Below are 13,584 nucleotides of genomic sequence, written 5' to 3'. Positions count from 1 at the left end.
ATGTTATATGTCTGACCACTGTGTCTCGTTGTTATTTGAGTTTTTTAGCCATTGTATTAGACTGTAAACTTGCTGTTATTCCCTACTATATCCTGGCAACTTACTCGTCAGCTGGCACGTTGTCTGTGCTTACTATCTATTTGTTGAACAAATGAATGATTAATATATGTCACAATGTGAACTCAATATGGGGAAATGATCAATTGTCTGCAACGATGTCTTTGCTTATTAACACAGCTATAGGATAATAATCCCCTAATTGTTACTCTACTTTTCCCATTCCCTACCTCCAACCATGCCTTCTGTTTCTCTCTTTTAAGTTTTCTGCCTTTTTCAAAATCAGTCATCTCTACTCTTGGTTCTAGGTGCTCCACTTTATTTTCCTTTTTTTTTTTTAATTGAAAAGAAGTCCTTAATAAGTGTCATTGGTCCCTACTTCAAATAATTCAGCATCTCTCAAACTGAAGGTTTGCGGAGCTGCTTAGAAGAGAAGGAGAGCTAAAATATCCAAAAAAACTATTTAGTGGTAGTCACTTTCTAAATAAATTAATGGGTTAAAGTGATAAAGTGACCAAATGTCCTGGATTAGTTAGCTCAGTACTCAGCTCCTCCTTTTTGTCCTGGTGAAACTGGCCCAGATTCCCTTCAAGATTAAGTGTCCTGCAAGTTCTTGCCATCTGAAAACTGGGAGGCTGTCACACTGTAGGTTAAATGGCTGAGAAGGTTAGGATCTTCAGTCCAAGGAGATTATAAAGCCAGTGTAATATCGAGGCACTATTTTTCTTGAGACAAATTTTAAAAGATGTTAATTCAGAAAATGGATTTGACTGGGATATAATTCCAAGAGGCAGAAGATGTGGACTGAGATTATTAAAAATTGAGATCCTAGTAGAGTCTGAATTCTGGAATGACATTGTACATGTAAGAAATAAAAACAAATAAAATTATTGAGCCCTCTTACATTGCAGGTATTATGCAGGAGGTTTTAGGTGTATTCTTTCATTTTGTAATTTAATTCTTATTCCACCCATTTTACAGATGAGTTAATTAAAGAACTTGCTCCATAACATACAACTAATAAGTGGCAGAACAAAAATACCAACCCCAGTCTTTCTGACACTTAAGCCCATATTTTTACCAAAGAAAAAATGGCAAAGGTATAGAAAAGCAGTCAATATTAAGAACAACTGGATAGCAGGGACTTAGCAAGTGAGAGGCCAGGGGCCAGAAACTCAATACCTGGATGCTCAGGAATGAAAGATCACTCTTGTTCCAGGGGCTAATGATATATTTATTTCAGGACTAATAAAATATAAACAGTCTATGTAAAAATGTTTTTCTTTGGAAGCCTAGATTTTAACCTTAAAACCCTAAAGTAGTGTGTGTCATTAACTAATATGTGATGTTGGGCAAGTAACAGACTGTTAGAGCCTCAAATTCCTTATTTAAAAAAATGGAGACCATAATGCTTAACTCAAATAGTGATGATTGACTACAACACTAAAAGTTAACCTCCTTAGCCTAGAATATGGGTTTAATAAATGTTAGCTAGTAGTAGTAGTAGTCATCATCATTGTTGCTGTTGTCTCCTTAAACCTACGTTAATTTACCTCATGATTGAAACTAGGAATGTTTTTATGACTCAGCAAAGTGACTGGGAAATGCTTTTTTAGTTGAGCAATCTATCTTAAGCTCTAATCTGAAATTGAGGTAAAAGGAAATTTTGCACATAATCACTGTGGTAGATTACTTGCAAAGACGGCCACAATAATTTCTTCCATCCCTACATATACACCTCTTTGCAATGTGACTTTGCTACTCCTCCATAAGGATGTAGAATTTATTTTCCCATCTCTTATGTTGGAGCTGGCCATGTGACTTGCTTTGACAAAAGAATGCAGTAGAAATTACATTGTGCAACTTTGAAGTTTAGGCTTCAAGAGCCCTTGCATCTTCGACTCATGCTCTCTTGAAAGCCAGATGCTACATAAAGATGTCTGGAATACCCTGCTGGAGATACATGCCCCAGCCAATAGCCACCACCAGCATCTGGACATGTGAATGAAGATAACTAGGCCACTGAGCCCTGGTCAAGCCTGCAGCAGATTACTGCATTCACATAAATGAACCCAGACAAGGCCAGCAGAAGGACAACCCAGCCAAACTCAGCCCAAATTGCTGACTCACAGAACTGTGAGTAAATAAATGGCTGTTATCTTAAGTCAGTAAGTTTTTGAGTGGTTTTATTACACAGCAACAGAAATCTACAACAATTACCATGTTTGAATCATTTTTCAAATTATTAATATTTATTAAATGAGTACCATAAGCAAGGCATCAGGCTAGGTACAGAAAGTGAGCCAAAATATGTAAAGTTTGGCCACTGTCTTGAAATGAGTTTTAATCTATATCAGGAGGTGATAAAGTATTTTAATAACAATAACACAAGACAATATACTAGAAGAGCCATAGAGTAACACAACCATATTGTTGTAAGAATTAAAAAATTGGATCATTTCTGCTGGAGGTGATAAGGGAAGGATTTATCATGAAGATAATATTAGAGTTAAGCCTTGAAGGATTTTGACAGTGGAGTAGGAGGAAAAGAAATTCTAAGGGAAAGAAAAATGACCTGAGGATAACTATGGTCTTGGTAAAGAGCAAAGAGTGCTCAGAAACTTGCCAATACTTTTTGTTGGATTATAGTGTATATGTAGATGTGGGAGAATAATTCTTCAACAAATATCAAGTCGCAACTTCATTCCAGGCACTGCCTACTACTACGTTATTATGTATTGATGATAGATGTGGAAGCTGAACTACAGATGTGAAGGCCAAGTCACTAGTCCAAGTTCACAGCAAGTGGGGGAGCAGGGGTTTGAATGCAACCAGTTGGACTCTAGAGCCACTCTACTACTGGGCAGTGTCTTGGCTAAGTTAAAAAGTTAGTTACTTAAAGAAAAACAAAAAAAAAGGCCAGCACCAAACTAAGTACCCATTTAACAGTTGCAGTGAAAACAAATCAACAAGGAGGAAATTCAAACACTTACTATTGAGCAGAAAAATCAAATTAAGAAGAATAAATGCAGGGACTTCTCTGGTGGCGTGGTGGTTAAGAATCTGCCTTGCAATGCAGGGGACACGGGTTCGAGCCCTGGTCCGGGAAGATCCCACATGCCGTGGGGCAGCTAAGCCCTTGCGCCACAACTACTGAGCCTGTGCCCTAGAGCCCACGAGCCACAACTACTGAGCCCATGTGCTGCAACTACTGATGCCTGCGTGCCTAGAGCCCATGATCTACAACAAGAGAAGCCATGGCAATGAGAAGCCCGCGCGCAGCAGCGAAGACCCAACACAGCCAAAATCAATAAATAAATTAATTAATTAAAAAAAAGAATACATGCAGTATGATTATATTTGTGTAAGGTAAAAACCAGGCAACTATACAGCATATTTACATATGTTAATGTATACACAAAACTAAAATGAAAAGAAAAAAATGATGAGTACAAAATTCAGGATAAATTTCCTGGAGGTCCAGTGGTTAAGACTCTGCACTTCCACTGCAAGGGTTACAGGTTCGATCCCTGGTCAGGGAACTAAGATCCTGCAGGCCGTGGGGGGGTGGCCAAAAAAAAACACCAAAAAGCAAAATTCAGGATAGTGGCTTCCTCTAGAGGGGGAGAAAAGAGTTTGAGATTAGGGAGGGGCTCACAGAATGCTTCAAGGAACTGGTTACATTAGTTTTTCTTAAAATAGATGCTGTTTATTTTATTATTTTCCTTTAAATTATATATATGTTATACAGTTGTTCCTTAGTTTCCTGGGGGTGCGGGGTAGGTTCCAGGAACCACCCCCCCAATACCAAAAGCCAGGATGCTCAAGCCTGTTACATAAAATGACATAGTTTTTGCATATAACCTACTCACATCCTACCATACACCTGAAATCATCTCTGGATTACTTACAACACCTAATACAGTGTAAATGCTATGTAAATAGTTGCAGGCCACGTGGCAAATTCAAGTTTTGCTTTTTGGAACTTTCTGGAATTTTTTTCCAAATATTTTCCATCTGCTGTTGGTTGAATGCGGATGCAGAACAACAGATACGGAGGGCCCATTGTATACATCTTGTTTACATGATATATGTATAAATCTAATAGATTTCACACAACAACAAAAAGTACCACAGGGTTCAAAAGAGGGAAGTTAGGAATTGAAATGAATCAGATGTGAAAGAGAGAAAGCATTTCAGAATGAGGAACTGGCCGAGGCACGGAGGCAGGAAAAGGGGTGGGGAACAGTAAGAGGAAAACAGAGTAAGTCATTTTTGCAATAGCCTACATTTGTAGGGGAGTAGTGGTGGGGAAAAGCTAGATAAAGTTGTGGCCAGAATGTGGAGAGTCTTGGAAGCACTTGTAAACCTCACACTGTAAACAATGGGGTCTTTACTTCAATTAGTATTCCTTAGTTTTGGGCAACAAGAAACAATTACGGCTATTCCAAGTAAAAAGAGAAAGAGAAGAGAGAAAAAAAAGATAGGGAGATAGATAGTAGGAGAGAGAAAAAGAGAGAAGGAGGGAAGGAGAAACAGAAGCAGAAAAATAGAGAAATAGACTGAATAGTTTTGGGATAGGTTACCAAGTAAGTGACCAGTCCAGGAACCTGGTAGTTCTGGGGATCTCAATGAAATAAACTGATAGAGCAGCTCTTTAGAACACTCAATTCTTACTACCTTCTACCCCAGTGTGCTTCCATCCAAGATTCCAGTTTCTAGGAGAGTATGGTTAACCTAGTGCTTCCACCTCTGTGATCTGGGAAGCAGGGTTCTGTGCTTGCAGCTCATGAGAATACAGGAAGCGAAGTCGAGTAGAATTAAAAAAAAAAAAAGGCCCAGTCTGAATTGCTCAGGAAGTATGGGATTACTGAGCAAAACCTAAGGATTCCCTTATTCAAACATTAGTTCTTCAGATTAGACATGTCAACACGTACTAATTTAATTAAATCTCTGGAACTGATGATTTCATCACAATGAGCTAACAGTTTCGTTTTCGGTGACCTTAAGTTTTTGTACGCCTCTACAACTGCTGTCCTCTCATAATAATTACTAGATTGGGACCCATTACTTCTGTGATGGAACTCAGATCAACCATCCTTTGCGGAAGACCTGGCAGAAAATGCTGAAAGAAATATAAGAAAACTATGGCACCGTAAGATGGCCCTGAGAAGTAGCCGAGCGACCCCAAGCTGCAGCGGTCCCTCCACTGAGTTGATAGCCTAAGTTCCCTGCTAAACAGCTCCCAGGGTCAGCGAAGTCGACTGAGCGACCGGTCCCTATGGCAGACGTAGGCCGAACTGCACACTGGGAAATGTAGTTCCGCGGGGAAGGGACGGAGTGGCGGGAGCCGCACACGCGCACTAAGAGCTCAGGGCAACAAAGACGACGGCGTGTGCGCACGCGCCTGAGAAAGACTCGGGAGGGCGTGCGCGTACGCGTGCGCGCCCGGCCGCGGTTCTGAGCTACCAAGCGGCTGAGAGGACAGGGAGGGAGGGGCAGGAGCTACCGACCTCAGGAGGAGGAGAAGGGGTTGTGCTCCTGGCCGAGCAAGGAGAAAGGGGCGGGGCTGGAGAGCAGCGCGCCGGGGTGCCGAGCTCCTGGGACCGGCGGGCGCGTGAGTGTCTGTGGCCCTTGCCGTCCCAGTGGCCGCCGCCGTCGCTTGGCTGCCGTCGGTCTGCGGGAGGCGGGTTATGGCGGCGGCGGCAGTGGGAGCTGTGAATGAATTCTCCGGGTGGACGAGGGAAGAAGAAAGGCTCCGGCGGCCCCAGCAGCCCGGTGCCTCCCAGGCCTCCGCCCCATTGCCTGGCCACCTCCCGCCCCGCCCCAAGGCCGGCCCCTTCGCCCCAATCGCCGCATAAGCGAAACCTGTACTACTTCTCCTACCCGCTGTTCGTAGGCTTCGCGCTGCTGCGTTTGGTCGCCTTCCACCTGGGGCTCCTCTTCGTGTGGCTCTGCCAGCGCTTCTCCCGCGCCCTCATGGCCGCCAAGAGGAGCTCCGGGGCCGCGCCGGCGCCGGCCTCGGCCTCGCCCCCGGCGCCAGTGCCAGGCGGGGAGGCCGAGCGCGTCCGAGCCTTCCACAAGCAGGCCTTCGAGTACATCTCCGTTGCTCTGCGCATCGATGAGGACGAGAAAGGTAACTGGGGTCCTGGGGGGAGGGGGCGGCGGCGCCAGGAAGAAAGCGGTGGGGTCGCCGAGGGAGGGCAACACCTGCGTCCCTTTCCTGCGGGAGCCGGCGGTGCTCCTCCGTAATTGATCTGCCCGGTGAGACTGCTTCCTCGGGTTAGACCCTCATCCTCCACGATTCTCAGTTAAACACCTCTCTCCTCTCAGGCACCCTAGCCGGTGACTTTGTTTCAGACACTAGCCCACACCTACACTTCTGCAATGGCCCAAGTCCCTATGAGACACCCAGACGTGCTGGTGACAGTGACAGTTGTCCTAGAGTGACCACACAGATCCTTTCTAGCGCTGTAAACAGTGAGTGGCTTCCTCTGAGCCAGGTTTTCCAAAAGGTTTTGATATCGAAGAAGCTGTGCCTTGTTATAGGCTTTTAGTGAAAGCAGAGTACTGTAGTGTCAGAAAAAAAGAACAAATGGTGACTCAGTTTTGAAAGGAACAGCTGCATATGATTACAGCTGAATTTGCACTATTTTTAAAAGTTTCATAACAGTCATTATTATCAATGTAATGACTTATAAGTAGTTTTCAATAAAGTTCTATTTTAGTATAAAACTTTTGCTCCTGGTTAATTTGATCTCATCTAAGTAAGTATTCCAAGGTAACCTCTAAATTTTTAAATTGAAATATTGAGTGAGGACTTCCCTTGTGGGGCAGTGGTTAAGAATCCGCCTGCCAATGCAGGGGACACGGGTTTGATCCCTGGTCCGGGAAGATCCCACATGCCGTGGAGCAACTAAGCCCATGCACCACAACTACTGAGCCTGCGCTCTAGAGCCTGCAAGCCACAACTACTGAAGCCTGCGTGCCTAGGGCTGGTGCTCCACAACAAAAGAAGCCACTGCAATGAGAAGGCTGCACTTGCAGCAATGAAGAAGACTCAGTGCAGCCAAAAATAAATAAATAAATAAATATTTAAGAAATTGAGTGAATAGGATTAGTTTATAATACCATTTTACAATAAAATTTAAAGATTTCTATTTCTGAATGAAAGCAAGGGTATTACATCCTTCAGATTTCTTTTAAGCTAACGTTTTTTAGTCTTTCTATAGGCTAGGCACTGTGTGCTCTTAGGTTTGCATGTGTTATCTGTTTAGTCCTCAGAGTTACCCTGTGAGGTGAAGGTACTGTTAGTATCAGCATTTTACAGATGAACAAACTGAGGTTCAAAAGATTAAAGCAGGTCATTCCAAACCTATGCTAATTGCTAATGCCAATTTTTTTGTGGAGTTAGAAGGAGTCTTATAGCATTTTGAAAATCCCTCCTTTCGTCCCAACTCCAGTATGCTGAGATCTTCTTTTTCCTCTAACTACTCATTTTCATTGTCCATTAGTTAAAAAAAAAAAAGCAATCTGCAGTTCATTTGTAGTGTCTCCACTACCAACTCCAGAAACTGTTCTAGAATGTCAGTTTTGTTGAAACTTATTTCCTTTGTGAAGCCTTGGACTGAGAAGTAGGATATAAGGAAAGAGGCAGGTATTCATGGGTTTTGGAGTGTAAGGACAGAGTGGAGGTTAAGAACGTTGAAGAAAGGAGGCGTGGGGCTTCCCTGGTGGCTCAGTGGTTAAGAATCTGCCTGCCAATTCTGGGCACATGGGTTCAATCCCTGGCCTAGGAAGATCCCACAGGCTGCGGAGCAACTAAGCCCATGCGCCACAACTACTGAGCCTGCGCTGTAGAGCCCATGCTCTGCAACAAGAGAAGCCACGACAATGAGAAGCCTGCGCACCACAATGAAGAGTAGCCCCTACTTGCCTCAACTAGAGAAAGCCTACGCGCAGCAACGAAGACCTAATGCAGCCAAAAATAAAAACAAATAAATAAATAAATTTATTTTTTAAAAAAAGAAAGGAGGCACATTTAAGAAAAGAATACCGGGCTTCCCTGGTGGCACAGTGGTTGAGAGTCCGCCTGCTGATGCAGGCGACACGGGTTCGTGCCCCGGTCCGGGAAGATCCCATATGCTGCGGAGCAGCTGAGCCTGTGTGCCATGGCCGCTGAGCCTGCACATCCGGAGCCTGTGCTCCGCAACGGGAGAGGCCACAACAGTGAGAGGCCCGCGTACCGCAAAAAAAAAAAAAAAAAGAAAGAAAGAAAAAAATACCATGTGTTTTGGGAGGGAAGTTTTTAATCGCTTCATTCTTTTTTTAATATATATTTAAAATATTTATTTATTTATTTTTGTCTGCATTGGGTCTTCGTTGCTGCCTGTGGGCTTTTTCTAGTTGTGGCGAGTGCGGGCTGCTCTTCGTTGAGGTGCACAGGCTTCTCATTGCGGTGGCTTCTCTTGTTGTGGAGCACAGCCTCTAGGCACGTGGGCTTCAGTAGTTTTGGCTTGCAGGCTCAGTAGTTGTGGTGCATGGGCTTAGTTGCTCCGCGGCATGTGGGATCTTCTCGGACCAGGGCTCAAACCCCTGTCCCCGGCATTGGCAGGCGGATTCTTAACCACGGCGCCACCAGGGAACTCCCTGTTGCTTCATTTTTTATCTCTAAGGAGCATCCACGATCTCCTAGGGAGGATGAAGAAGCATACCATTATCCCTACCTAGAGAAGCACTGTTTTATTGCACTATTTTATTATAATAGAGTCCTTTGAAGTTTACTAATCTAGGTCAAAAGTTGTTGTAGAATAGAGGGAATATATTTAAGGGTAGATCAATTCCAGTAAATACAAGGAAATTTTGTTAACACTGGGTGATGGGAGTTGGGAGGTAGCATAAGAGGTCAAGGAAAGCTTAGGTATTAAAAAAAAGGATCCTGGACTCTTAGATTTAAAGAGAAATCAGTTCCATTTGAGGGGTAAGTAATGGAAGTGGAATTGAGACCTTGGGTTTCATGCTGGTGACTTATCTTTGGGTATTGCATATATACCTCTATCTATTTAATTTCTCTTAAAATATTTAAGTGTAAATATTTTCAGCAATCTCTGTACCACATATTTCACTCTCAGCTGATAATGTTTCTATTCAAAGGTTTTGCTTTATTTATACAGTTAGTTTATAAAGTGGACAGCAGAACAGGCAATGATAACTCTAGTTTGAATTCTACAACTGATGCATTATATGAGAAAATAAATTAGTTCAAACTGAAACAAATTAGTTATATTAATTTTCCTTTGACAGTGAAGTAAAACTGAGTTTACATTGTCGTGTTGCTCTTCTATCTCAAATTTTTCCTTTAGCATATTGAAAATTTTTTTACTTTACCTTTAATTCAGTGGTTGCCAGAGTTCACATTTGAAGTCTGTTTGCCTCTCAGCCATCCTTGACAATACAGAACCTAATTTCAGAAGAATTTTATTCTCCCTCTTTCCTACTGCATCAAAATATATATGAACAAATTGAAATGAATTGGATAGTGTTCAAAGGTTTCCTAACTCTGTAGGTAGCCCCTAAACCATTAAGGGGCTAGTAATGTCATGCAGTCCCTTTCCGTTAAAAACTTGACCTAGCTTCTAAATATACTGAAAGCCACTTTATTTCATCAGGTGAAGTGGGCTATTTCAGACTGTAGTGATGTTAGTTAATTGACACATTTGGTGCCTTCAAATAATAAAGGCCAAATTAAATCTTATTTTAACAAGGTAATACATAAGTGTGGTTTATAAGATGGCTGTTTATTTTGAATTTTATTCTTTTTTATGGCATACTCAACTTTGACACTGAACTTTCATAAAGGCCTAAATTTATCTGAAACCAAGCTATTTTTTAAAAAAATAAATTTATTTTTTGCGTGTGGGCTTTATCTAGTTGCGGCAAGCGGGGGCTACTCCTTGTTGTGGTGCGTGGGCTTCTCATTGCGGTGCCTTCTCTTGTTGCAGAGCACGGGCTCCAGGTGCGCGGGCTTCAGTAGTTGTGGCACATGGGCTCAGTAGTCGTGGCTTGCGGGCTCTAGAGCGCAGGCTCAGTAGTTGTGGCGCACGGGCTTATTTGTTCCACGCCATGTGGGAATCTTCCTGGACCAGGGCTCAAACCCGTGTCGCCTGCATTGGCAGGCGGATTCTTAACCATTGCGCCACCAGGGAAGCCCCTGTTTGTTTTATATGAAGCAGGTTCTCTGTCTTTTAATTCCAAGGGCCTCTTGGAATACTTGGGGGAGGAGAGAAGGTTGTAATAGTGGTTCTTTGGATTAACCAGAACATGACCTAACGTGCTTTGGGTGGCTCCTGCTGATAGACAAGCCTGGGGTCTCCTGAGTAATACAGTGGTGCATGTTCTTCAGGTGTGGCTCAGTTACCTCAGGTGTGTAGGACTTGACAGACAGTAAGGGCCCAATGTATTGTATGAAAGAGAGAGAGCCAGTTTCTCAGGATAAGATAGGGCTGCAGCATCTGGCATCAAGGATAGAAGTTATCTAAATAAAATCCTTTTTTATTTATTCCTAGTCAGTTTATATTTAAAATGGAAGGTTTTTTTGAAAATTAATTACCATGTACTATAATTTCATATAATCCAATGTAGTACCTTATTTAAAACACACAAAATACTTGCTTATCCGCATCTATTTTCAGAAGGTGAAGCTAGAGATTAGAAATCAGAAGTATCAGATTTGGTATACTTTCTTTTATTCCTAAAAACTACTAGATACCATTTTAAAAGGATTGATTTCAGACAATTTTCTTGTGCCTAATTTCTGCTTTAAACAATTAGAACAAGGAAAGAATTATTCTGAAGGATGGACATTCTGATAATATCATACTTTTCCCAGAGAATAACATTATTTTTTATTAAATAAACAATAAACACTTTCTATTTCTCTTCGAGAATATTTAGTGGCATTTGCACTAAAGAGACAAAAAGGCAGCCACTTTTACGAACTTCATTCCTTGTTCTGTTTTTAGCTGATGTTTATTGCAGTTTATATTCTTCCTAGTACAGAATACAGTTGAACCGTATAAAACTCACCTGGAAACTAGATTCCTAAGATTATTGTTAGTCATCCTGATGACAATTAAGGGATAGTCAGTAAACGGATATTAAAGTATTGAAGAAGGATCTTCCCTAACCCTTTATGCCTCTTTTTCACTATCTTATTCTCTGTGCTCTACCCAATAGTAGTTGGATTTTTCAATTATGGCAAAGTGTAGATTCTCTACTTTTCTACTCGTTTTCCACTCTCTTGACCTGTATAAGATCAGTGAAGGTATTAATCAGTGACCTAGCCTTTTTTTCTCTTGCTTTGTGAATTATTAACAAATGCTCCTGCTAGACATCCTATAGAATAAAACATCTTTGAGCACACTCACATCTCAGTGGTTCATTCTGGTAGTGAGGAAAGAAAAATGTCAAAATCCACAATTTTCTTGGAACTAGTAAGTGTTTTACAGCTATATAGGTATAGCATAGACATGTTATACTTATTCACATATCTTTCTGTTCTTTTGCAGATATTTTATGTTGCAGTAGAGATGGAGAGAATTAGTTTGTTGTTCTTAAGTGGATTTTGTCAGTTCCTTTCAGTGAGCTTTCACTAGAACACCCATCTATGGCTGAACAAGTGGGATTTATTACTTATTGTAACCAAGAGAACACACACTATGGGGAACCATGGTGTATCTCAGGAAAAGGCTAAAAAGAACTTGTAGAATTTGGGCTTGTATTAGGTGATTTTAAGGAGGATTTAAGGAAGCAGGGTTTTGCTCTGGATTGGATGTTTTCAGGAATTGGGGATAATTCTGTGATTAAGTATCTTAAATCTAACCCAGAAAGAGAGAAGACTAGAGTGAGGATGAAGCTGCAATTGGTTAAGAAGCAGTCATTAGCCCGAAGAGGGGGATGTTTGGTGTATCATGGCTTGGCCAATGTTCACATTTTGTCTGTGTTTAGACATGATTGTAGAGTGGTCTCATTTTTGTCTTCATCCATCATGGTCACAGAGTGACCTTGTCTGATGTTGTTGTTCTGTGGAATTGTTTATACTCAGTAGAACACCAAGGCTTAGTTGTAATGTCAGGTCATTTCCTTGTTACACCAAGGCTTAGTTGACGGTACCAGCTGCTTGATGTCAGGGGCTGCTTTTCTTTATCTCAGGTTTGAGAGTCTAATTTTATCCTTTTTAAATTGCTGTGCCTCTTATCCAAATTGACATTTGAATTCTGGCTCCACAGGATCTTGGGCAAGTTACTTATTATTAGACTGAGATAATGTTTGTAAAATACTTAGTGCCTGCACATAGTAGGTCCTCAGAAAATGGGAACTATTGTTATTTATTTATTTATTTTACAAACTTTTTAAAAAATTATTTATTTAATTTACTTATTTTTGGCTGTGCTGTGTCTTCGTTGCTGTGCACGGGCTTTCTCTAGTTGTGGCAAGTGGGGGCTACTCTTCGTTGCTGTGCACGGGCTTTCTCTAGTTGTGGCGAGTGGGGGCTACTCTTCGTTGCTGTGCACGGGCTTTCTCTAGTTGTGGCGAGTGGGGACTACTCTTCGTTGCGGTGCATGGGCTTCTCATTGCGGTGGCTTCTTGTTGTGGAGCATGGGCTCTAGACGCATGGGCTTCAGTAGTTGTGGCACGAGAGCTGAGTGGTTGTGGCTCACGGGCTCTAGAGCACAGGCTCAGTAGTTGTGGTGCACAGGCTTAGTTGCTCCGCAGCATGTGGGATCTTCCCGGACCAGGGCTCGAACCCATGTCCCCTGCATTGGCAGGCGGATTCTTTTTTTTTTTTTTTAAGATGTTGGGGGTAGGAGTATATTAATTAATTAATTAATTTTTGTTGTGTTGGGTCTTCTTTTCTGTGCAAGGGCTTTTTCTAGTTGTGGCAAGCGGGGACCACTCTTCTTCGCGGTGCTCAGGCCTCTCACTATCGCGGGCTCGCTTGTTGCAGAGCACAGGCTCCAGACGCACAGGCTCAGTAGTTGTGGCTCATGGGCTCAGTTGCTCCGCGGCACGTGGGATCCTCCCAGACCAGAGCTCGAACCCGTGTCCCCTGCATTAGCAGGCAGATTCTCAACCACTGCGTCACCAGGGAAGCCCTGGCAGGCGAATTCTTAACCACTGTGCCACCAGGGAAGTCCCGAACTATTGTTATTAATTTTACAGTTCTTTTAAGGTTACAGCCTCTAGAGGTTATGTTAGAACATTGTTAAACCTTGATACCTAGTTTTTACTACTCTTTTATGAAACAGCAGCAGTCTAAATGAGATTTGAGAAAGAAGGCAAATTATCTGGAGTGTTATAAAAATATTTTTGCTAATTGTGACCCTTTGTTCAGAAAAAACAGATGGAAGTCTCCCCTTAGCTTCACTTAGTATCCTAGCTTTTTATTACAAAAGAGATGAAATGATTTTTTATTCTCATGTATGTACTCATGTATGAATGCAAGCTCTTTTTTTTTTTTTTTTTTTT

The 13,584-nt window shown here is 42.1% G+C and overlaps 1 protein-coding gene across 2 annotated transcripts in view; it reads left to right on the top strand.

Moving 5' to 3' along the window:
* The first annotated feature begins 5,494 nt into the window (after positions 1-5,494).
* SPAST (spastin) overlaps positions 5,495-13,584 on the top strand; it is a 59,570-nt gene continuing 51,480 nt past the window's right edge. The window contains exon 1 of one of the 2 annotated variants that reach the window (XM_007450958.1): positions 5,495-6,193. In XM_007450958.1, coding sequence (XP_007451020.1) covers positions 5,779-6,193 — 415 coding nt within the window. In that variant the 5' untranslated portion in view covers positions 5,495-5,778. The remainder of the gene's footprint in view (positions 6,194-13,584) is intronic. The other variant, XM_007450959.1, reaches the window with a different exon arrangement.

This window comes from Lipotes vexillifer, unplaced genomic scaffold (genome assembly GCF_000442215.2).
Source record: "Lipotes vexillifer unplaced genomic scaffold, Lipotes_vexillifer_v1.1 scaffold776, whole genome shotgun sequence".
NCBI lineage: Eukaryota > Metazoa > Chordata > Mammalia > Artiodactyla > Lipotidae > Lipotes > Lipotes vexillifer.
This window is presented reverse-complemented; position numbering and strand designations above follow the sequence as displayed.